This window comes from Schistocerca gregaria, chromosome X, assembly GCF_023897955.1.
Source record: "Schistocerca gregaria isolate iqSchGreg1 chromosome X, iqSchGreg1.2, whole genome shotgun sequence".
NCBI lineage: Eukaryota > Metazoa > Arthropoda > Insecta > Orthoptera > Acrididae > Schistocerca > Schistocerca gregaria.
In genome coordinates this window covers 442,323,650-442,348,618 of record NC_064931.1, presented here as the reverse complement: position 1 = coordinate 442,348,618, position 24,969 = coordinate 442,323,650, and the positions used below count along the sequence as shown (strand labels likewise).

General features: G+C 40.5%; 1 protein-coding gene across 2 annotated transcripts in view; it reads left to right on the top strand.

Moving 5' to 3' along the window:
• The window catches only part of LOC126298645 (mucin-5AC), a 52,624-nt gene that overhangs the window by 15,283 nt on the left and 12,372 nt on the right, over positions 1–24,969 (top strand). For both annotated transcript variants that reach the window (XM_049990058.1, XM_049990059.1), the window contains exons 2-5: positions 196–261; positions 6,895–7,067; positions 8,580–8,712; positions 19,603–19,789. In XM_049990058.1, coding sequence (XP_049846015.1) covers positions 237–261; positions 6,895–7,067; positions 8,580–8,712; positions 19,603–19,789 — 518 coding nt within the window. In that variant the 5' untranslated portion in view covers positions 196–236. The remainder of the gene's footprint in view (positions 1–195; positions 262–6,894; positions 7,068–8,579; positions 8,713–19,602; positions 19,790–24,969) is intronic.

Genomic DNA, 24,969 nt, shown 5'->3' with positions numbered 1-24,969 from the left:
TTGCTCCAGTAAACAACGGATTTTGCGAGTGATTGCTGTCTATTGTTTAATAGTGATGGAAAAAATATTCTTTATCACACCATATTTGTTTTTATTCGTATATTGCACCTTAAATTTAAAATAAGCATCTTACTTTACAAATATTATACGTTAAATAAAATTTACGTAATTATTGTTTTGTTTTGATTGTTGCAGAGTATATGAAAGAAGGACAAAGCATCCAGTAACTGCCCACTATGAAGACTTTGCTCTTCATCTTAGGTAAGGTTGTTTACAACATTATTGATAGTATTTCTTTTACCATAGTATAACGCTAGTTTATTTTTATGCCCAAGCCAAATGAGAATCTAAACACTTTAATTCTGTCTGGAATTCCAAGAATATTTTGAAAAAAAAAGGATGTGTTCTTAGAAGGTATCACGCAAGGAACTAAACATTGGTAATAAAGGCCTGTAGTATAGCAAGTTTCCCTATATCCTGTTGAGAATATCAGCAACAAGTACCAGTGATATTTCGCCACGCTGGCCTCGGCTGTTTCCCCAGCACCACGCAGGAGGTTGCCGACCTTTAATTGGAAGCAAGAATGAATGAGAAACAAGTCCGCTTTCATCATGTGCCGTTCTCAAGTTTACCTGCATGGCCGCTCAGGAGTTACTCTCTACTTAATTAATGTCTTAGCTGCAAAGAGTCGCACGAAAAACCCGTCCGAGCTTATGCACGTGTTGTACTTTCACACGAAACCGCTGTGAGTTACTGTGCAATACGAGTCTTATATTTCTCACAGTTACTGTGATATGCAAACCTGGTAGTGTAATGCTGTCTTTTGAAGATTAGTTAACAGTATTTATTGAAAAACTCTTACACATTACAAGATTGTCTGTTTCAAGTTTTTAAGATACGGTACCATTTCAAGACGGACGTGGTGTATATAAATGAAAAATCCGATTTTGACAAGACAACTGATTCATCTAATGGTACACTACAGACTTCCCATTTCACTACTGTAGTAGGATTATTTTCTGCCTTTTGTGCATGATATGGACTATACTTATATCTAATACACCGCTTAAAACAGGCGCTACCTTCAAATGACAGAAACTAGCGTGCTTTCCATCGTTGTCCGCCATGGGAAAGAAACCTCCAGAACGCTGCGAATGCAGCATGGCACGGGCGTTCTGACGGGCTGGTGGTGTAAAGTGGCTCAACTCCCTAAGTAGGTCATTCTTAACATCCTTCGTTACGCAACGCTGTTAGCATAAGTGTGCTGCAGTGAAAGTTCCTCGGGGAGCGTTTCCTATAAGGCTAATACTTCAGTCAGTATCTTCAACAAGAGGAAATACGTGTCGTAAAGTGAACTACCAGGGCTTAAGTAACTTCACCTCTGGACGAACCGAGCTTGGTGGCGCAGTGGTCAGCACGCTATACTCGCATTCGGGAGGACACGGTTCAGATCTCCATTTGGACACACAGATGTAAGCTTTTCGTGATTTACATAAATCGCTTAACGCAAGTACAAGCAGGGTACCTTTGAAAGGGTATGGCCGAATTCCTTCTCCGTTCTTCCCTAACGTACATTTTATTATTTTGGCGGATTTGTCATATTAAAAAAATGAAACTGTCCGAAATTCAAAGATTTGTCTCAGGAACAGAATGCTTTACTAGGGATGGGCCTTTAGAAGGTAATATGCCTCTGACTTCCTCCTAGCTTCGAAATGATTTACTCAGTTCTCGCCGGCCGCGGTGGTCTCGCGGTTCTAGGCGCGCAGTCCGGAACCGTGCGACTGCTACGGTCGCAGGTTCGAATCCTGCCTCGGGCATGGATGTGTGTGATGTCCTTAGGTTAGTTAGGTTTAAGTAGTTCTAAGTTCTAGGGGACTAATGACCACAGCAGTTGAGTCCCATAGAGCTCAGAGCCATTTGAACCATTTGAACCAACTCAGTCCTCCATAACAGGACTCTATGGCTTAACGCGAAATCTAATCGCGATGCTGTTCGTAATTGCCTATACACACAAATCATTTCTAAACGTAAAAAAGGTGATAAGTGAGAGAAAAATTCTAATTGAATTCAGTTCTGTAGAGTGTCAGTCAGTCGTGTACCCATTCGGCTAACTAGTCGCGTTGAATGTATCTGCATAAAAGAAGTTACAATTCTCATGACCGTTTCATCTCATTGGTGAAATGTTACCAATCCACTTGGACACCATCCAGAAATTTTGCTCCATCAGGTGTGACGTTTTCTGGATCTCGACTATTCTTATGGCGGAGTCTGCATGAAAGACAATGAAAGACAATGTGCATCACGGTGAGTCCTGGTCACAAAATTCCAAGAGCCTATGTTTCAAAATGAGTCAAAAATATATTACAATCTCCACCATATAACACCTAATGAACAATACGCTCTAAGTAGAGACGTTCTGATAACAGAAATGCAAAAACATGTTTACTTCCCGTGTACCATTCGAGAATGGAATATTATCGAAAGTGTAAATATCTCCCTTACTCGCCCTGATAGACGTGCGCTTCCGCGATGGGGAATCTAGATCTGCCCAGCGAATTAACGAAGAAGGTCGTGCTTTTTAGGTGGTTTCCCACATCCCCCTACGTGAATATCGGGTTGGTATCCAAGTTCCATGTTAGTTACACGATTCGCAAAAATTTAGAAAACTTTCACTCACTTTCACACGGCAAACACAACACGTAGGCTGTTGGTACACATGGTACACATTTTCCGCCCTGGGGTTTGCATGGTGGCGAGAGGGAGAGGAAGGGCATCCGGCCACCACATAAAATTAACCATGTTAAATCAGTTTCATAACCATGCCGACCCTGCGCCGATGTAGGACAAAGGCACAAGAAAATAATGATGTACCATACCTCCCCCGCGTCATACACCGTACGATGACTTGCAGAATACGGATATAAACGTTGATGTTTACATAATGGGTGTCCACACTCAAGCAGGATGACTCTGCAGACTCTATACTTCCTGCATGTATGATTGAGTTGAATCCACAGTGATAAAAGCAGGCCAACCACAGACAAAAGTTTAGAGGGCTCCTGAGTTGATATAACATCAAGGGAGGCCATAAACGTTCACTCCTGTTCTCATAAATTAAGAAGGTTAGCTCAGTTTGCTGCAGTCTAGAAACACCTTCATAAACGGTTTCGTGCTTCAGACATATGTGCTTCACGAGCAAAACTTTCGAACCTAGAAGTAATGAAGGACGAAAGATTTGTGTTTAACGTTCCGTCGATGAGAAGACAATTAGAGATAGAGTACAGTCTCGATATGGGGAAGGAATTCCACTCTGTCATTTTGAACAGAACTATTCCAGTATATTTGCCTCAAGAGATTCAGAGCAACCGCCTAAAACCTAAACTTGGGTGCTCTGAAGGCGATTTAAATTCCCATCCTTCTCAATGCGTGTCCATTACCATTGCGCCACTTCGCCCGCTTGCTTCCAAAATGTGGTACCTGAAAGCACTAAGAGCCGTGCAACCGGTGTCAATGTAATTGTCCCACATATCGTCATGGCGGCAGTATTAATCAGGATGTCAGTCATACCAGGATGAACACTGCAAAACCACACAGGAGGATTTGATCAGTCCAAGAATGACACTGGGTCGAATCAAATAGTCGGTCACTGGTTTTCAAAGGACATTAACCAATACAGCTTATTTTAGCACAATTTGAAATTGTGATTCTCTGCAAATACGGGCTAAAGGAAATCACTTAAAACTGCCGAATTTTGTAAAGGAATATAGAGAATCACGTGGAAAAATTTATTATTGCCGCTTTAGCTTTAAAGAGTATCTCAGCAAGGAGAGTTTTGTCAGAAGTGATTCGTTAATGGAAGAAGAAAATCTGTTGTTCTATTAAATATTTTTAGGTCTGTAGAAGCATGAAGATGCAACGGAGATATGCTATGAGCGGTGTTGGGAGGTACATCCTACAGTTTTGCCTCTTGTTTCTCTCAGCCATCTGAAAATGGCTTTATTGGAGTACGCGCTGCTGGAACCGAAGGTCGCGGCCTCGCTCCGAGCATCTCCTGCTCCCTCGTCACGATTCGGTCGAGGCAGTTGTGTATCCTAAGCAGGCAGCGCAGCGACCCTACGGCCTGCGAATTCCTAACACTTTAGGACAAAGAAAATACTTGCGCTCACTTAACATCAAACGACAGCACGAAGAATAGTGTTAGCAATGTCGAGTTACCGTCGTACGACGGGAATTCGAAAAGGAAGTAACACGTTTTATGATAGGCCTAGTAACTTTTACTGAATGCTCCACTACACTTCATAGTGACGCAGATGTATGACACCATTTTCAAGATAGTCATCAAGTCCCTTTAAACAACGATCGGAACGTTCTACCAATTGTTCAATTCCTCGACGATTGAAAGCCGCTTCTTGGTCACGGAGTCATTCGAGAACAGCTGCGTTAACATTTTCTTTGTTGAACAACCAATCTCTTTCCTTCTTGGTATTCTTTCAGCTTGCCGAAAAGATAGAAATCACATATTGCAAGATGTGGACTTTCTGATTAGTATCACGCACCTCTGTGTAGCTTTGGTCAAATTGTTGTCACTGTTTCACTAGGGCTGGACGTGGCATTCATTTGATCCACCTATCACCATAATTTCACGGTAAATCTGTGTGAAATTTATATGTTTTGCCAACAAGAATCATACTGTGCAGAGTACTTCGACTTTGGAGTCTTTTTCCATTTGTCGCACTACTTCAATAGCACACTGTTATGCATTGTTGTCTCTACCACAGCAGAACTGTGTCTGCAGGAAACTCGAAACATATACCCTCCTCTGACAATGCGCCACTCCTGTTGCGTAATGGTACTGGCGTGGGACGACTTGTGTAACTTACCTTCAGAGGTCCCTAAGTACGGTTCTTCATCATATATATATATATATATATATATATATATATATATATATATATATATTTGATTAAATCAAATAAAGTAAAAATTGAGATCCTATTTGTATATGCGACATACGCTTTTTTTATCATCTTACCAGGATATCTGTGTTTTATGATACTCATTTAAATTTCCTGTCCTTTTACAAGATAATCCATAATAACAGATGTTTTACAAGATATTTTAATATCCTTACTCACACATGTTTGAGTTTTTTAAATGAAATTTCAAAAGTTACTTTGAAGTATTGACAAATTAGCTATGGAGTACATTGAATTTAGCTGTTACATCTCTTTCCGTATATGTCTCATCTCATTTCAGCCGCATTATCTTATTCTTAAAATACTGTATCATGAACTAAGTAATAAGCATCACTATTCTGCAATAATATTTCTTAGAGCGTTGTGGTGGTACAATCTCAGCTTCCAGTAGTTATCCATCATGGTCAGATGGTGTAACAATGGCGTGAATATTATCTTTTTCAGCCTGAACATTTACTATGAAAGCGTTATTAACTACAGACCACGCTATGTTGTTGTCGCCGAGTACGAAAATTCACCAGTATATTATTGAAATACATTAACAATGAGCCTGTTAAATTTCGTGATGCTAACATCTTAGTGCCAAAATAACTAATTTCTATCTACAAAAATGAAGTATTCTGTTGTGAAGAAGTCATGGATACCTACAGTTAATGCAACACATTAATAGTAGCCAGTGGATATGGTTAAATGCTTCACATTTGTGGGACATATGCGTTAATAGTAATTTGACCTTGAAGATACATATTACGTATAAAGCTGATCTATTACAACAATATTTAGAAAGTTTGAGTTGTTAATAACTGCTAAGTTGTGGAGCAAAGAAATTGACATGCTATCATATTTTGTATGTTTACATTCAAAAACATATTACAGTATATTTTTCCTGGGTGGCACATCGCTTACGAACAAAATATTGATTGCCCAAAGCCAGCAGGAAAAATAATAATGAGTGTGCAACTAGATATCTTAGGTGCATGTTAACAATATTAGAATTCACGAATGAAATTCGTCATCAATAATCCATCACAGTTTGAGAAGAACAGCAGTGTCTATAGCTTTAAAATTACATGACAAACTTATCATTACTCATTACTACAGCTGTCAGTAGCTCAGAAAGCAATTCTGTATGCGGCCACGAAAGGAATGTGACATCTCCCTAGTAACATAGCATATCTGACAGGTTGCAAAGTGAATTTGAATCCTCAACTGATATCATTTCATCTGTACAGCTCCGTCTCTCCCAAAGACCAACATGTAATCAAACACTGATAGCAAGTGTTGTATCATAGAAAAATATGTATACCTTATTGTTAAAGCTCTGTTTCTCTTGTAACATTAGTATTGGCAAAGATTAATATGTTCATTTTTATTCCGTTTGGCCACTTTGCTATTTAGTAAATGGGTATATTAATGTAAATGCAATACACTATAGCTATGCCGACATGTGTTCATGGACTGAACAGACGGTTTTGTAGATCTTCGTTCTTTTCAGTTATTTCTTAAGTAATTTTTTCAGTCCCGCATAGTGGATGATTTACACGCAAATGCAACTTACATACACCGTTGGCATTCTGTATTACTATAAAAACTCATATACTCTAAAATTCTATGTGTTTGTTTGTATGAGAGGAATGTAGCGCTTAATTCCAGCATGAATTGACCCGACATCCTTTTATGATTTTACGTAAGTTTCACTCTACCGAGAAAAAGTATTTAGTGTTGCAAGCCTAACGGAAACATTATAGCTTGCAGACTATGACTGTAGAAAATTGACATTAAAATCAGTTTCACGATTTTACCGAAAGCGTGAGAGCAGATACTTAATATTCCACTCGAAAAGAAACATCGTTTCGTGTAACTCCGTGACAGGAAAATTTGTTGTATAACTACAACTGTATCTTTTTTATGGTTTCAGCAACATGCCTGGTGGCAATATGCGATTCGCAGCGGCGACCACCCAGTTACAGCTTGGACGACATGCCCGAGACTAGCTTCGACTGCCGAGATAAGATCTTGGGCGGATACTACGCTGACCCGGAGACCGACTGTCAGATGTTCCACGTCTGTGTCAAAGTGCCTGGAGTCGGGGTAAGTTGGCAAGAGTTAGTACAAGAGACTGTCATGAAGTTTTATTTATCACCTCGAAAAATAATGATCCCTGATTGATTTTTCACCTCGATTGTAATACCCTCATCGTGGAGCACTAAGGTCTCCACATCTCTTAGATACCCGGTTCTTCACAAAGAGATGATCTGACACTTTGTTCTTCGTCATTCATACTTATTTGGCGATACTGGAAGCGTCTACACGGTCTACCCACTGTGCCATATATGGGTGCACTGTTGTAGTACGCTTCCACCAACTCAGCAAGGATTTCCACAACGTTGTTCTCTTTGATATGTAATTGCACGATACATCTCTTTACCAACTGGCTGTAATACCTTGCTTTGGCGTCTGTAACAGCGTACCACGATGTTGTGGTGCAGCGGCTTCAATGTGTACTAGGATTGATAAAAATTAATAGCGTAATTGTTTTTGAAGTAATAATTCAAACTTTATGACTACCCGCATAATCGTCTGCTTCAATGTATCAGCAAATGTTACTGAAAAGAAAAGGCGTTGCAAGAAAAACCTCATACAAAATGCTACTTGCGAAATTTTTTTAGGATTCATCAAACGCTTGTTAGATGACAAGTTTTTTCTTGAAATTTGAAATTATCTGATACGCGATATTTAGTGATGTAACCAAATTTTCCGTGAGAAATTAGTACAATGGTTAATTTACATTTATGTAAATGTTTTATCGGTAATTACCGTTAAACCATTAATGCATCTCTACGGTTGAATAACAAGTACACTGTTTCTATTATACTGATTTTCATTTATTTCTACCTCGTTTTCGGGTTACTGGGCCATCTCCACGAAAAAAAACATCCTAGCGTCTGCAAGGTACATTGGTCCCTCCGTAACCAAACATTATAAGGAAATATACAAATCACATGCACAAAATGTTGTGTAGCAAACATGTTTTAACGTTGAAATTACACTTTACGCAATAGACAATACTAAGCACAATAATCAAAATTATATGTAGTGTAATTTAGAATGTTAAAAATATGTGTGATGCACAACATAAATGAAGAGGCAGTTTTTCAGCCAATGTCAAGACCTCACAAACTTTATCATTATAACCATATAAACTGTAATGCTATAATATAGTGTTATTTATTTATTGCGTTAAATATTGTCATTTGTGAAATACACTTTCAATGCTAGAAAATCAAGTATGGTGCACAACATTCTGTGCAAGTGGATTGCACCTTTCCTTATAATGTTTAGTTAACTAACAACTAGTGCCCCTTGTAGGCGCCAGTCAGTTGTTCCTGACGGTGGTCCAATAAGCCAAAAATAGAAATAAACGAAAATCATCAGAAAAAACAATGTATTTGTTATTCAATCTTAAATATGGAATTGTACCAAGAAGTAACGGAAAAATCCGTAATTAACACAAACACATAAGTTACTGCATAATTAAACATTTTGTACGTTATAACTTTGTTGCAACACCAATTTAACGTATGTTAATGATATGCTTTACAGGTACAAAATTACAGGTTCTTGTGCCCGAATGACACTGCCTTTGATCAGGAAAGCCAAATATGTGCCAGCTGGTATGATGTTGACTGTGAAGCGGCGCTCCTGTATGCAGACAATTTCGACTTATACAGGATTGGTATGTATCTCTAAACCGGTACATTAGCATTAGTTATAGACAATCTCCGTTATCTGTGCAACACTGGACACAGTGGGTTTCCAAGTCATTCTAGACAGAGATTAGGATTGCTACTTCAGCCTCCTTCAGGACTGTACTACCCTGGATAATCACCAACGGGGAGATATTACTGACTACAGCGATACTGATGTTGAGAACGTAATTAAAAATTCACGAAGGTGTTTGAGGATGGGCTGCAAGCCGCGTTTTGATGTTGAAATATAAAAACAGGTCAGCTACTTAACCGTCGGTGGTAAGCCAATGCACAATAAGATGCACTCATTAATTCAATGTATTGGACCGTGCTGTCTGAAACGTGTGATTTCTATTATTTTCATTGGATGACACCATTACCATAACTACGGAAACTAGTTCTTATTTAAGCAAATGTCGCTAGTTTAGGAGTTTAATGCACGCGCCATCGGAAGTCTGCTTTCAGGGTGGAAACTAACTTACAACAAAGAGTATTCTTCAAGCAAAATAGGTTTGGACATTGAATGAGCTCCTATCCAAATGTCATTATTGTGACGCATCAGGAAGCGATAAAATATTGTTTAAAGTTGGGCACAAGCGTGAAAGTACTCCTGACGGTGAATAGGTAGTTCAAATGGCTCTAAGCACTATGGGACTTAACGTCTGAGGTCAGCAGTCCCCTATACTTAGAACTAAACTAAGGACATCACACTCATCCATGCCTGAGGCAGGATTCGAACCAGCGACCGTAGCAGCAGCGAGGTTCACGACTGAAGCACCTAGAACCGCTCGGCCACAGCGGCCGGCCCCGGTGAATAGGTAATGGTATGAGGTTTGTGATAATGAGTGTTAGGAACTGTAAATATCACGCTTTTGAATCTGAAGAGCACTTTCAACCATTTCTTCGATGATTATGTTGGAATACATTTATCTGCTCGTACATAAGACATTTGTTTCAGACGTTAAGAATAATTATAAATATATTAGCAATTTCCTGAAATCGGGCAAATCTGATTCGACCTGTCACTGAAGATACAGGTTACTCGTCAGTTAGAAAGGAACTACTCAGAATAAAACGTCTTGCAAACACGAAAATGTGTTATGCAAGTAACTTTTATAATCTTCTACTAATCTGGATTCTAAATCATCATCCAGTCAACCCAAAACTACCTCAGAACGATGTAAGGTCGAAACTGATCTAAAACGGTAAAAGTTATTTATATAGCAGCATTCTGCTCTTTTAAAATGTCATTTCTGAGTCATTTAACAGTTCTGGAGGACTATGTGCAGTAAGAAGGGAACCAGCAGAATTAGGAAACGTATCCATTATGTCGTAGGGACAACTGGCAGAGAAGCGCAACTGGGCTGTACAGTACTTTTCTGTATTTATCTTCTTCCCTTATGGTAAAGGCAGCTACCTGAAAATCAGTTTAATCTGGGCCGCAGATCTCAACTTTGGTGAAGCCTAAGCTCAATTGCCATTCTGTTTATTATGGCTCCACATACAAGAGAGGCAGCATGTGAAAACTAGGTTAAATCTACTCGAGGAGTGGTAAATCCCTGTTGACTTTTGGGGTGCAAGAAGAAACAAATTTCTGTTCACCGAATCGCCATTGTTTTAAAAAAAAATTATAAACTGGGTGAGAGCTGCAACTGACATAACCAACTCGTGAAAACTGCGTGACATTGTATACAAGCATGTTGGACAGGACTACTGGAAACCGCAAACGAGGACAGCACTGTCCAGAGTTCATCCATTGCTATTTCATCTATTTGCAGTGACATCTTAAATAGTGCACATCGTGCAGATCTTGCGGTGTGTCCCAGCGAATGCTTGACTTTGTAATATCATTCCACTACGTCTGTGCCATGCAGATTTAGAGTTACTATTTCTAAGTATGATTCCGAATTCTCGCTTCTGTGCTTTCGGAGATTCGTAGACAAATATCGGTATTAGCAGATGGCTTACTTATGAAGTCATTTGCATAGGGCTGGATCGTGTCCTCTACAGTAGTTAGGATAGTAGAGTGCGGGGGCGGGAATCTGTCAGACGCCCCAAGGCGCTACTAAACCATTGTAAACCGAATACACATTTCTTGTCCACGGATACACAATTGTTGTCTTTTAGGCTGCCGGTATCCCGGCCAGCAGTTGAAGTTCATTCAACTGATGCCTTGGCGCCTCGCGGTCTTGGCCTCCGCAGCTACGTGACGGGGCTATACATGCAGCGGCCAGGTACGCAACAGGAGGTTACTGACGGTTCGCACTGCGGACGTTGCCTGCGTGGTCTCGGTGGCCAGCCACAAGGGTAACAGATTACCAGGGCGCTCTTGTAGAAGTCGTAGGCGGTAGCCAGGAAAGACACCCAACAGCTCTGCACAAGTTGGCTGTAGTCATGAATAGGTGCCGTGGCAACTCCATGATAGATCGGTCAGTGATGCCGGTGTCTGCTCTTAGATCCAGGTGGTTTCGGGGCGGCAGCTACTGCGCTCCCCTGCGATGATGGTAGTTTGGCAGTTCACCAGGCCTACATGATGCCTGGTGGTCGGAGGCATCCAAGCCTTCTCATCATCGAAGGCGAAGACGAGGCAGCAGCGGACCATGGCAGCAAAGTTCTCTGGTCTGGGCCGACTGTTGGATTGTAGATCTAAGTCATGCAGGCAAGCTGTGTATGGAACGTCACAGGTCCAACCACGGGACTGGTTAGCTGCATCGTGGGAACTGGGGTTTGGAAGTCAGAGTATTTATACCGGACGGTCTATGGCAATGATATTATCGTGTGGCAAGCATGACCAAATTCTGTCCACTTTTCTGGATCCATCAGCACTCAGTACCCTGCCGCGGTGTCCCAACTCTTCTTTGGTTATTTTTTTTAAAGTCTGTCTCCGTGAGGCAAGTCTGCTGCATCGGTCATCTGTTCTTTTAGGTCGTTGACTTCATCCGCTCAGTCCCTTCATTACAGCTCAGATTAGGTGCTCTAAAACTCATGTTGTTGTTGTTGTAGTCTTCAGTCCTGAGACTGGTTTGATGCAGCTCTCCATGCTACTCTTATCCTGTGCAAGCTTCTTCATCCCCCAGTACCTACTGCAACCTACATCCTTCTGAATCTGCTTAGTGTATTCATCTCTTTGTCTCCCTCTACAATTTTTACCCTCCACGCTGCCCTGCAATGCTAAATTTGTGATGCCCTGATGCCTTAGAACATGTCCTACCAAACGATCCCTTCTTCTAGTCAAGTTGTGCCACAAACTTCTCTTCTCCCTAATCCTATTCAATACCTCCTCATTAGTTATGCGATCTACCCACCTAATCTTCAACATTCTTCTGTAGCACCACATTTCGAAAGCTTCTATTCTCTTCTTGTCCAAACTATTTATCGTCCGTTTTTCACTTCCACACATGGCTGCACTCCATACAAATACTTTGAGAAACGACTTCCTGACACTTAAATATATACTCGATGTTAACAAATTTCTCATTTTAAGAAACGCTTTCCTTGCCATTGCCAGTCTACATTTTACATCCTCTCTACTTCGACCGTCATCAGTTATTTTGCTCCCCAAATAGCAAAACTCCTTTACTACTTTAAGTGTCTCATTTCCTAATCTAATTCCCTCAGCATCACCCGACTTAATTCGACTACATTCCATTATCCTCGTTTTGCTTTTGTTGATGTTCATCTTATATCCTCCTTTCAAGACACCGTGCATTCCGTTCAACTGCTCTTCCAAGTCCTTTGCCGTCTCTGACAAAATTACAATGTCATCGGCGAGCCTCAAAGTTTTTATTTCTTCTCCCTGGATTTTAAAACCTACCCCAAATTTTTCTTTTCTTTCCTTTACTGCTTGCTCAATATACAGATTGAATAACATCGGGGAGAGGCTACAACCCTGTCTCACTCCCTTCCCAACCACTGCTTCCCTTTCATGTCCCTCGACTCTTATAATTGCCATCTGGTTTCTGTACAAATTGTAAATAGCCTCTCGCTCCCTGTATTTTACCCCTGCCACCTTCAGAATTTGAAAGAGAGTATTCCAGTCAACATTGTCAAAAGCTTTCTCTAAGTCTACAAATGCTAGAAACGTAGGTTTGCCTTTCCTTAATCTTTCTTCTAAGATAAGTCGTAGGGTCAGTATTGCCTCACGTGTTGCAACCTTTCTACGGAAACCAAACTGATCATCCCCGAGGTCGGCTTCTACAAGTTTTTCCATTCGTCTGTAAAGAATTCGCGTTAGTATTTTACAGCTGTGACTTATTAAACTGATAGTTCGGTAATTTTCACATCTGTCACCCCCTCTTTCTTTGGGATTGGAATTATTATATTCTTCTTGAAGTCTAAGGCTATTTTGCCTGCGTCATACATCTTGCTCACCAGATGGTGGAGTTTCGTCAGGACTGCCTCTCCCAAGGCCGGCAATAGTTCTAATGGAATGTTGTCTACTCCCGGGGCCTTGTTTCGACTCAGGTCTTTCAGTACTCTGTCAAACTCTTCACGCAGTATCGTATCTCCCATTTCACCTTCGTCTACATCCTCTTCCATTTCCATAATATTGTCCTCGAGTACATTGCCCTTTTATAGACCCTCTATATACTCCTTCCACCTTTCTGCTTTCCCTTTTTTGCTTAAAAGCAGGTTTCCAAGTGGTTCTCTTTTCTCCAAATGTCTCTAATTTTCCTGTAGGCAGTATCTATCTTACCCCTAGTGAGATAGGGCTCTACATCCTTACATTTATCCTCTAGCCATCCCTGCTTAGCCATTTTGCACATCCTGTCGATCTCATTTTTGAGACGTTTGTATTCCTTTTCACCTGCTTCATTTACTGCATTTTTATATTTTCTCCTTTCAACAATTAAGTTCAATATTTCTTGTGTTACCCAAGGATTTCTACTAGCCCTCGTCTTTTTACCAACTGCCTTCACTACTTCATCCCTCAGAGCTACCTATTCTTCTTCTATTGTATTTCTTTCTTCCATTCCTGTCAATTGTTCCCTTATGCTCTCCCTGAAACTCTGTACAACCTTTGGTTTAGTCAGTTTATCCAGGTCCCATCTCCCCAAATTCCCACCTTTTTGCAGCTTCTTCAGTTTTAATCTGCAGTTCATAACCAATAGATTGTGGTCAGAGTCCACATCTGCCCCCGGAAATGTCTTACAATTTAAAACCTGGTTCCTAACTCTCTGTCTTACCATTATATAATCTATCTGATACCTTTTTGTATCTCCAGGATTCTTCCATGTATACAACCTTCTTTTATGATTCTTGAACCAAGTGTTAGCTATGATTAAGTTATGCTCTGTGCAAAATTCTACCAGGCGGCTTCCTCTTTCACTTCTTACCCCCAATCCATATTCACCTACTATGTTTCCTTCTCTCCCTTTTCCTACGCTCGAACTCCACTCACCCATGACTATTAAATTTTCGTCTCCCTTCACTACCTGAATAATTTCTTTTATCTCATCTGCAGAGCTAGTTGGCATATACACTTGTACTACTGTAGTAGACGTGGGCTTCGTGTATCTTGGACACAATAATGCGCTCACTATGCTGTTTGTAGTAGCTTACCCGTACACCTATTTTTTATTCATTATTATACCTACTCCTGCATTACCCCTATTTGATTTTGTATTTATAACCCTGTATTCACATGACCAAAAGTCTTGTTCCTCCTGCCACCGAACTTCACTAATTCCCACTCTATCTAACTTTAACCTATCCATTTCCCTTTTTAAATGTTCTAACCTACCTGCCCGATTAAGAGATCTGACATTCCACGCTCCGATCCGTAGAACGCCAGTTTTCTTTCTCCTGATAACGACGTCCTCTTGAGTAGGCCCCACCCGGAGGTCCGAATGGGGGACTATTTTACCTCCGGAATATTTTACCCAAGAGGACGCCATCATCATTTAACCATACAGTAAAGCTGCATGCCCTCGAGAAAGATTACGGCTGTAGTTTCCCCTTGCTTTCAGCCGCTCGCAGTACCAGCACAGCAAGGCTGTTTTGGTTAGTGTTATAAGGCCAGATCAGTCAATCATCAAGACTGTTGCCCCTGCAACTACTGTAAAGGCTGGTGCCCCTCTTCAGCTACCATACGTTTGTCTCGCTTCTCAACCGATACCCCTCCGTTGTGGTTGCACCTACGATACGGCTATCTGTATCGTTGAGGAACGGAAGCCTCCCCACCAACGGCAAGGTCCATGGTTCATGGGGGAGGGGGGGCTAAAACTCATAAAGGTTAAAAATTAGAACCACGTAGACACAAGGTGTCAACAACAGAAATGAATTACAGATCTCACGCCGAATGATTTTTTAAAAACCCTTTCAGGCTTTAACTCTGAACAATATAAGTTTTTACATTTTGCTTCACTAAGCTTGATTTTAATAAACATAATTGTGGCTAATTAACACATCAGTTTTTATGATGAAACAACAAATTCAAAAGATTTATCTTCCATGGCAGTTCTAACACATGGCCTTTAAAAAAGGAAACACATAAATTGAAATGATTAGTTCTTTTTATACCAAACAGTTGATGTGCCAAATAGTAAAAGTATTTCAGTGTGGCATGGTATTGGTTTTTACAAGTGGGCTTATGATTAATTAGAGCGTAGTCTGATAACTCTGAACGCTGCTGCACAAGGAGGACTACGTCAAGGCAAGAACCTAATAAAAGCTAGACAGTGTTGTACACTAAAACTCGAATTCAACTTCTATATTAAGGCCTCGCTTAAAGAACAGGGGTTTTCGCAAATCAAAACCAGTTCTGTAGTCAAATCTAACAAAAGTTGTTCAACGTTTTCTTTGTATAATGAAAGTGTATATTAAATACTGGTAAGAAAGTCCGCCCCCGGTAACTGAGTGGAAGCCGGCACGGTAACTCAGCGTGTTCGGTCAGAGGGTTAGCTGCCCTCTGTAATAAAAAAAAACAGAGTTAATGGATTAACAACGAACTGAAACGGGTGTCTTGCGACGTCCGCCCCGAGCAGATACAACGAACGAAAAAGAACAAAATGAGCTTAAAAGAAAAAAATTGGTCAGCACGAAAGAATGTCAAACCTAAGGGCCCAGGTTCGATTCCCGGCTAGGTTGGAGATTTTCTCCACTCAGGGACTGGGTGTTGTGTCCTTCTCATCATCGTCATTTCATCCCCATCGACGCGCAAGTCGCCGAAGTGGCGTCAAATCGAAAGACTTGCACCCGGCGAACGGTCTACCCGACGGGAGGCTCCAGTCACACGACATTTATTTTACTGGCAAGACTCCATGAACCGAAGCAGTAGAAATGGGAAGTGTGCCGACTCTGAAGACGCGAACACGCGACGACGAAGGCAGTAATTCCTCGAATGCCAGAGGCACGCTTTTCACAATTTCGGATCACCATCCAAAACATAATGAACAGGACCTCAGTCGTCGGTGAACAACACTAGCTACCCCGTGGGAAACCAAGAAAAAGTCTCCCAACACAGAATACGCGTGTGGGTAAACGTGCTCCATGACCTGCCTCTGGTTGGATGCCGGCGAACCCGTTGCCATGATACAAAGTACAGAGAAGTTTAATGATCGGTAGCTATCGATACCAACTCAAGTGTTATAGTGAACGTAGCAGTTACTAATATGTCTCAAAGTAGAGGTATCATGAAAGGCTGTGCATTTTCCTGATTTAGTCAAAAGAAAGCATGAAACAGCTCGTATAATTTAGAAATCTAAATACACTGAAAAAGCGATTAGTAAGAACATTGTGAAGCCCTCTGAAAATCACAGAAATATTATCACAATACGTTAAAAAGTGCTGAAAATATAGTGGCACTTTTAAAAAAGAGATCTGATTGAAGGTAATCAAGGGCTGATAAAAGTAACTAAAATAGCTAAACATCAAAGTGCAAAATGCAGGAAGAGCCCATATTTTTAAACAGGTATACTATGTTACTGTAAAACCATAAGTCGTTAAATTAAGTACGTCGAAGATATCTTAAAGACTTTGCATGTATCCATCTTAATGCAGTAAAGAAACTGTTTGTCAAATTCAAGCTTCGACATTTTAACAGTGACTTCGATATTATAAGAAGAACAGAAACACGTTAAGAAGTGGATCTAGTTTTATATGAAACAGAACAGTTGAACTAAGTGATAGCGCAATATTTATACCTCTTAAAAAGTGTAGTTGTATGTGACTTGCCAATATTACCGCCCGCCATGAATCATGGATCTTGGTCGCGCTGGGGTGACTATACAGGTAGCTATACCGTAGATGCAACCACAACGGAGGAGTATCTGTAGAGATGACAGACTTAATTCCTCGTTCCACAAGAGGGGCATCATCCTTTTCAGTAGTTGTTCGGGCAACAGTCTCGAGGACAACTAGTGGGAAACTATAAACTTTATTTTTTCCTGATGGCATGCAGCTCGACTAATGATGATAGAATCATCTTGTGTAAAATATTCTGGAGGTAAAATAGTTCCTCACTTCCATCTCCGTGCGGGACAACCCAGGAGTATCTCGTCATAACGACAAACACAATTGCGGTACTAAGGGTGAGAGCATGGATGGTAGAGCCTTAATAGTGTAGGTAGATTAGAGAATTAAAAAGGAAATGGATAAGCTGAAGTTAGATATTCTGAGAATTAGCGAACTGCGGTGGCCAGAAGAGCAGAAGTTCCGGTCACGTCAGTGCAGCTTTATCAACAGAAAATCAAATAGAGCTAATGCATGAGTAGGCCTAGTAAAGAATCAGAAAATAGGAATGTGAGCGAGCTGCTACGAACACCATAGTGAACGCACTATCGTAGACAAAACGCAAGACACACAAAAACCTACATACACCACAGCAGTACAAGTTCATTTGCAAGCTAGCTCCGAAGATGATGAAGAAATTGAAAGAAATTGTGATGAGATAAAGAAAATTGTTCGTTTAGTTAAGAGAGATGAAAATTTAATTGTGAGGAGTGACTGGAACTCGGTAGTAGGAAAAGGAAGAGAAAGAAGCATAGGAAGAAAACATGGGCTGGAGGAAAGTAATGAAAAAAGAAGCCACCTGGTCGAATTTTGCACAGAGCATGAATTAATCATTGCTGAAACATAGAATAAGAATCTTGAAAGAAGATTAAATACCTGGAAGGTGCCTGGGAACAGTGTAAGCTTTCAGTTTGATTATTTAATTGTAAGGTGAAATAGCTATTTGTTATAGACAGCTTCCAACGGTATTCAGGTCGTGTAGCACCTGTCATGCAATTTACGATGATTGTTGGATTATACACATTGATGCGGGAACAGCTGCAACTGCCTCTATTTAGCAAATTCTACAGCGACGCAAGCAAAACGAAACTGTTCGCATTACTAATGAGCTAGTTGTGATTGTGCATTAGCGAGCGACTATCCTTGCTGGACTCTCTGGTTACGCTGTGACAGCCACAGATGTCTTAAGCTCTGGTAGAAGGTAGAAGATAGAATTGGCGAAACTCTTATGAGGCTTTGTGGGAATCATAAAATGTTTTGAGATGTGGAAGGGACGAATGCAACCTTGTTTGGACTCTAATATATTCTACTTTGAAGGTGGCCATTAGCAAAGGAATTCGTGTCAGTATAAATACTTGCAGCGTTCGTCTTGTTTCTCTTGTGTCACACTCACGGCGGAGTGCACGAACAAAATCTGCAGTGAACTGCTCGAATTCTAGTACTGAGTTGAGCGATTACGATAAAACTTCTCAAAGTGTGCCGGCCGCGGTGGTCTCGCGGTTCTAGGTGCGCAGTCCGGAACCGTGTGACTGCTACGGTAGCAGGTTCGAATCCTGCCTCGGGCATGGATGTCTGTTATGTCCTTAGGTTAGTTAGGTTTAAGTAGATCTAAGTTCTAGGGGACTGATGACCACAGCAGTTGAGTCCCATAGTGCTCAGAGCCATTTCTTTTCTCAAAGTGTGAGGTCAAAGGTCAAGGGTGATGAACAGCTAAACACTAAAACACCCTTATATGTAGTTTCTTATCAACGCAAGTTGTCTCCATTCTGCCATGTATCAGTAGTGTGTGAAATATGGGAATCGGAATGTTGCACCTGTATCTAAAAATATTAAATCCAAGGGAAAAATATATTACTTATATAAATGTCATCATGACAATAAAATATTGCAGTATGAAATATGGATAAAACTCTTACATTATTGTTTGGGCGCGTTTTGTATTTCACATTTGGGAAGGCAACATCAGGTTGCTCCGCTAAGAATGTTAGACACTTGGTGAACACTGGAACTGTCGTGTAGTTTAGTGTACTCTTGGGAAGTTCGACGAGGTGTGGGATCCACTTGAAACGCTTCATACTTTAATGTTATTGTATTATTATTATTATTATATCCTAACGTTTTTATAATCGATATTAATAGTGACTGGTGGCATCATTCATAAATACTCGTCATTGTTAAATTATTAGGTAAGAATATTTGAAACGACGTGTCCAGTTCCAGGTTTTGCTTTACAACTGTAGGGAACTTAATAAAAAAAACTTTGCTTGGACCAGTGAAAGGTGCCCTATTTTAATTCATTTTTTGTTATAAATTAGTAAGCCTAATATTCCCGTGTGTTATTATGCGTAAAATGACTGAAGACTGTTACTTTCACGATATGTTCTGAAGTGTACATGCTAACTGTTGCTTCCAAGTTCCTCTATGAGCTATTTCTAACGGAGGTCGCTCATTTGCTGAGGCGGAACCACGCGATCGGTGGCTGTCAGTGTAATTAAACGATGAACTCTATATCACATATTCATCCTGCAGATTTCACACGAGGTATTCGACCCATTCTGAACATTCCAATTACCCCAAACAGCAGTGTATTTTAATATGTTTGTATCTCAGGATGAGTGAGCAAGCTTTGCTGTGTTTGGCGGCAGGTTACGTGCCCAGTAGTCCGGCGATTGTGGCCAGCAAGGCGACGGCGCTGCCTCTGGGCCCGTCCACGGCGGCACCCGCTCGCCCGCGACAGCCCTTCAACTCACGCCAGCCGCAGCTAGACGACGAGTACTACCTCCAGGCCGGGGACACCGGCGACAGGCGCCTTCAGCCTAAGGATGTGCTCAGGTAACACTCTTCATTTTACCAGTGTTTTCCCTTTCAGCGACTACAAGTCTTCCATCTTACTGATACAACTTGTAAACCGAGTGACTCGTGCATTGTTCCGAAATAAAGTATGAGGCTCATCTATTAAGTAAAACTAGATAGGTATCATTCACCAGAAATAAAAGGTATCCAAACACTACTTGACGTACAACAACGCTAGATCTAATCCTAATTTTCTAAGAGAGAAAACTTCGGTTTAACGTCCCACGACGACGGGATCATTGGAGGCATAGCGCAAATTTGGAAAGGAGAGAGAAAGGGAAGGAAATTGGCAAGAGCCTTGTCAGAGGAACCTTTCGACATTTCATGATAAAATTGTAAAATATGTGCCAATAAGTAGTATTCTTCATTTGCTTTTTCCAGTTTGTGAAACAGTCTTTCATAACTAGGTATCTTAGGAATGTGTTTCTCGAAATCATAGAGAATATGCAGGATTTGCCCCTTGTAAAGTATATTTTTTGCTTTGGAAATGTTTTTTTTTATTGTAGGCTAAAGCTGCTTAATTATACACCGTGCATGCCAGCAGGAGTGGTCAATATTTAGGGACATGACAGGAACTATCTGTCGAAGCAAAAAAAGGCTAATAAACATGGGTCCTGAAATGTATACCTTAAGAGCTATGAGCACTTCTGTATCTTCGACACTGTGAATCAAATTTATTCTGCTACAAAGTCTTTGCTTTTCATATTTTAGGAGGCGGTAGTATGACCAACATGAAAAAAAATTATCTAGTACACATTGGCTCTATAATGTATACCGAGAGCAATGAGCACGTGTTCAATAGAGAAATGTATTTCACGGTAGCGAAGATGAACAAGTGCTCATAGCTCTTAAGGAATGCATTTTAGAGTCCATGTTCACTGGACTTTTTTGCTTCAAATGATCTTTTCTGTCATATTCCTGAATATTGATCATCCCTCATGGGACACCCTGTATATGATAAGTTGAATCTGTGTTTCGGATCGAGATTCGGGCACAGATGTCTGATTCCCAACACCACCACGTAATTTCTAAAGCTCTGCCTTTTACAATCAGGTGTCTGGGTTTAAGTCGAGTTTGGTAAACTGTTTGAACTCCTTACATAAGTAATGTGAAGTTTCTTAATTCTTTTCTGTTTTTAAACTTACACAGCGCACGTTATCTCTCTGTTCAGTAAGGGCAGTAAATGCTAATGTTGTAAAAACGGTGACATTAGTCTGTTGAAGGTTGCGTAAGAGATCCATACAGAAATATCGAACGATAGAATAACAGTTCTAGATGTGGCACTTCTCCAAAATGGAAGGGGACTTAGAAAAGGAAGTTCGTGTAGTAGCAATATTTCTACAATAAAACGACTTAAAGAAAAACAAAGAGAATTTAATCTTGAAACACACATAGTTTGTGCAAATTTTGAAAGAGCTTCCAATCGAGCTGATCGAAATAAACTATGGGCAATAATGAAAGGCAGTGGAAACCCACAACACCTCATAAGTCAAGCAAAAACTTACACCGTGAAACAAAAATAGTGATAAATACAATAAAAAAGAACAAATGAGATAATAATCAATCAAGGAGTGAGGATGGAGTGTTCCCTTTCACCGACGTTTTTTTAATATTTATGTTGACAGTGTCTTATAAAATTGGAATTTACATAATTTTTCAGCAACTAAAGTGGACAATCACACTAATATAAATGCACTACTACTTGCAGATGATAAAATAACAACAGAAGAGAGTGAAGGCGACATCTAGTTAGCAGTAAATTGGCTACAACAAATGTGTGCAGAATACAATCAAAAAATTTCACAACATAAGACGAAAGTTGTAGCGTTTCGTGATAAACACTCAGTACGATGGAAAATAGTAAGAAAGTATATGAGAAGGTGTCACATTTTAGATATTTGGACCTGCTACACAGACTATGATTGTTATAACAATACATATGAAAAGCTGCACAAATTTCAAGCAATATGTGGAACAATAAACAGAACCCTTAATTAAAAAACCCGAAAAGACGATTTGACGATGCTACATAGAGAGAAGACAGGATGGAAGCGACGTCTTGGAAGAATTTGAAATCTATAGACACATGATCACTGAAGATCACCTTATTTTAAATGAACAACTACAGTTGAGAGACAAAAGATTCTTTAACGCTTTCAAGCCGTTGGTCGCAACTGTATGATGTGGCTCATGTTTCTTTTCACTTCCATTTCAGGAACGTTGATTTTCCCTTTACTTAGTGGACTGTGTTTCCTTACCGATAGCACGTCAGGCGGTCCTGAATTCTATTTATGCAGGCGTTACATTAAGAATATTTTTCGTTTTTGGATACTGCTGTATCTTGTTAAATTCCCGCTACAGTAGATTCTTCATTATTTTTCTTCAGCACATTTTTATAATAAACCATTTTATTCATTTTGTGCTACGTATTGTCATAGTCATTTTATACATAAATTATTTTATACCTTTGTATCTTCTTTTATAATGTCCTTGTTTTTAATTATGTACAATTTGTTTTACTTACCACACTAAAATGAGTATTATACTGATGTATTACTTGTTCAGTTACGTATCTGATAAAGTTTAGAGTTTATGAAGTTACTAGCACCAGCAGCTGGCGCGCTCTACGCTACGCTTACTTGGTATTGTAATTAGTTGCCACACGTTGAGTTCAATGTCAGTTCTTATAAGCTGCACCTCTGGACTGAGTCTTCCTTTTTTTGATGGAGGACTTAATATACAATAAAATTTATCCAAACGATTGATGGGATACATCATTTACTGATAGTTTATTTACGGTTGCTGTTGTCAGCTATGTTTAAAATTGCATGATGTAATTGTTCATTTCTGCCCAGAAACCCTCCACACCTTTCATAATGTTATGCGATGTATCTGTATCATTAATTATCGTTATATTGCACACATGGATCATAGGAATGGACAAAAAATTCTAGTGGGCTACAATATAAGCTCTCTTTCCGTTAATTATGCCATGCTATCCGTTAATATACTTTAAGATATAATCAGAATACTGAACTGCATTATACTGAGCCATAACAATCACGATATATGCATGTTATATTTATGTGTAAATTTACAATATTTTGAGACGGCGGAGTGTATGCCACCGAGAATAACGGGAATTTTGAAACTACTTAGCATGCAATATTCTTCGTCCATCTTCATTTCTTATTATTTCACATTCGTTCTCTAGGATCGAGCATAACGCGGACTGTAAGAGGTTCTTATTTTCAGTTTCTCTTAGGCTAGAAAGATTCACTGTCTTTTCGCGAAGTGTGACACTACTTGGTGCTGTTCTCAGCCGCAGCACACACTGAGCTAGGCAACTTACACTGTCTGATCAAAAGTCTCCAACACGCCTATTAGTGGACCTTGAGGTGTGTTTACATCTGTGCGCGTTGCGGCTATTCGCCGTGTCGCTGTAGCTTGCCATACACGGAAGAAGACGCGCCCAGTGTGAACACAGGTGTGAATGGAATCAGTCGCATGCACATGTTGAGGAAGATGCATGCAACCAACACGCGAGCCTCTACTTGCTTGTGGGGCAAGCACAGTCACAGGGCGTCTAGGCGCAGGGCGCACAGCTGTAAACTGATCTGTAATATGGGGTGTGTCCACCCTTTGCCTTTCCACGGCTTTGTTGTGGACACTTGCAGTGAGCTTTCAGAATGTCTGTGGAGGAATGGCAGCTCATTCTTCCTCAAGAGCAGGACTCAGAATAAAAAGTGATGTTGAACGTTAGGGCCGGGAGCGAAGTAGGCGATATAACTCACAGGGTTCACGTCCTGACTAGGGGCAGGCCAGTCCACTGCAGGAACGTTACTGTCCACAAACAACATTCTCACAGTTGCTGCTTTGTGACAGCGTGCATCATCATGCTGCTACAAACAATGACTCTCTCCGAACTGTTCCTCTACTATTCGCAGAACACAATGCTGTAACATGTGCTTGTACCCCTCTACATTTAGAGTGCCCTTAAGCACAATAAGGGGACCACACCATTATCACGAAAAACACCCCTATGTTGTAACAATACCTTCACCACATTTCAGTGTTGGCACTACAGATTATGACAGGTAACGTTCTACAGGTATTCCCCAAACCCAGACCGTTCTATAGGATTATCACAGGATACAGTGTGATTCTTCACTCCAAATCACGCGTTTGCAGTCGTCCACTGTCCATTCAGACTCCTCACTGAACATGGACCCAGCAGTGGTGTTCTTCATACCATCTCAAGCGTCGCTTAACGCTAACAACAAAAATTTGGGGCTTATGAGGACCTGCCTGATCATTGTACACCATTCTTTTCAACTCCCTATGCTCCTTCGCTGTGGTAACTGAACTTCTGGCAGCGCCTTGGAACTGAACTCACGAGTGATTCTATCCGCTGATTTCATGAGATTTTTACAACCCCGCTCCGCAGTCCTCGACGTTTCCTGTCCGTTAGTATCTGAGGTCAGCATGATCTTTGTTCGGCTGTGGCTCTTCACTCACGTTTTCAATTCACAATCCTGTCCCCAAAAGCGGACTTAATCAGTTTTGGAAGGGTTGGACATTTCCTAATGGATTTGTTATGTAGGTGAGAGCCAATGAATGACTAGTCTATGTTCTAAGTCACTGAGGTGTCCTGAACGATCCATTCTACTGTTACTGCCTCCCCACTAACAAAATAATTTTCACCGCCTCCTTTCATGCTTATGAATCCGCCTCTCGTGACATCTAGTGATCAATTCCGCATTGCATAGAGACGTTCGTTTATTTTCGAGCACATAGTGTATATATTGTGAACACCATTAACATCAACGTCTTTCTCAAGCGCAAACCTTTGTCGGTTTATCAGTGTCCTCTTTGCCCGCAAACATGAATTGTTTTCCTATATGCACAAAGTTGCTAACAATAGTGTCGGTTCTGCTCACATAGCAAACCCCTATGCATTCTTCATCAACGTCAGGGCTCATTTCATTCCCACTGATTAGCTTATGCTTAGAATCCTTGTCTACAACGGTCCATCTTCTCCTCACCTAATCTTACATAAATTCATGTAAAGTACTTTCTCCCATACCACTACACATACTAGCTTCTACATTATTAACCCACCCTAAATTAATTTCAAAGTCTAATACGAATTCATCCCA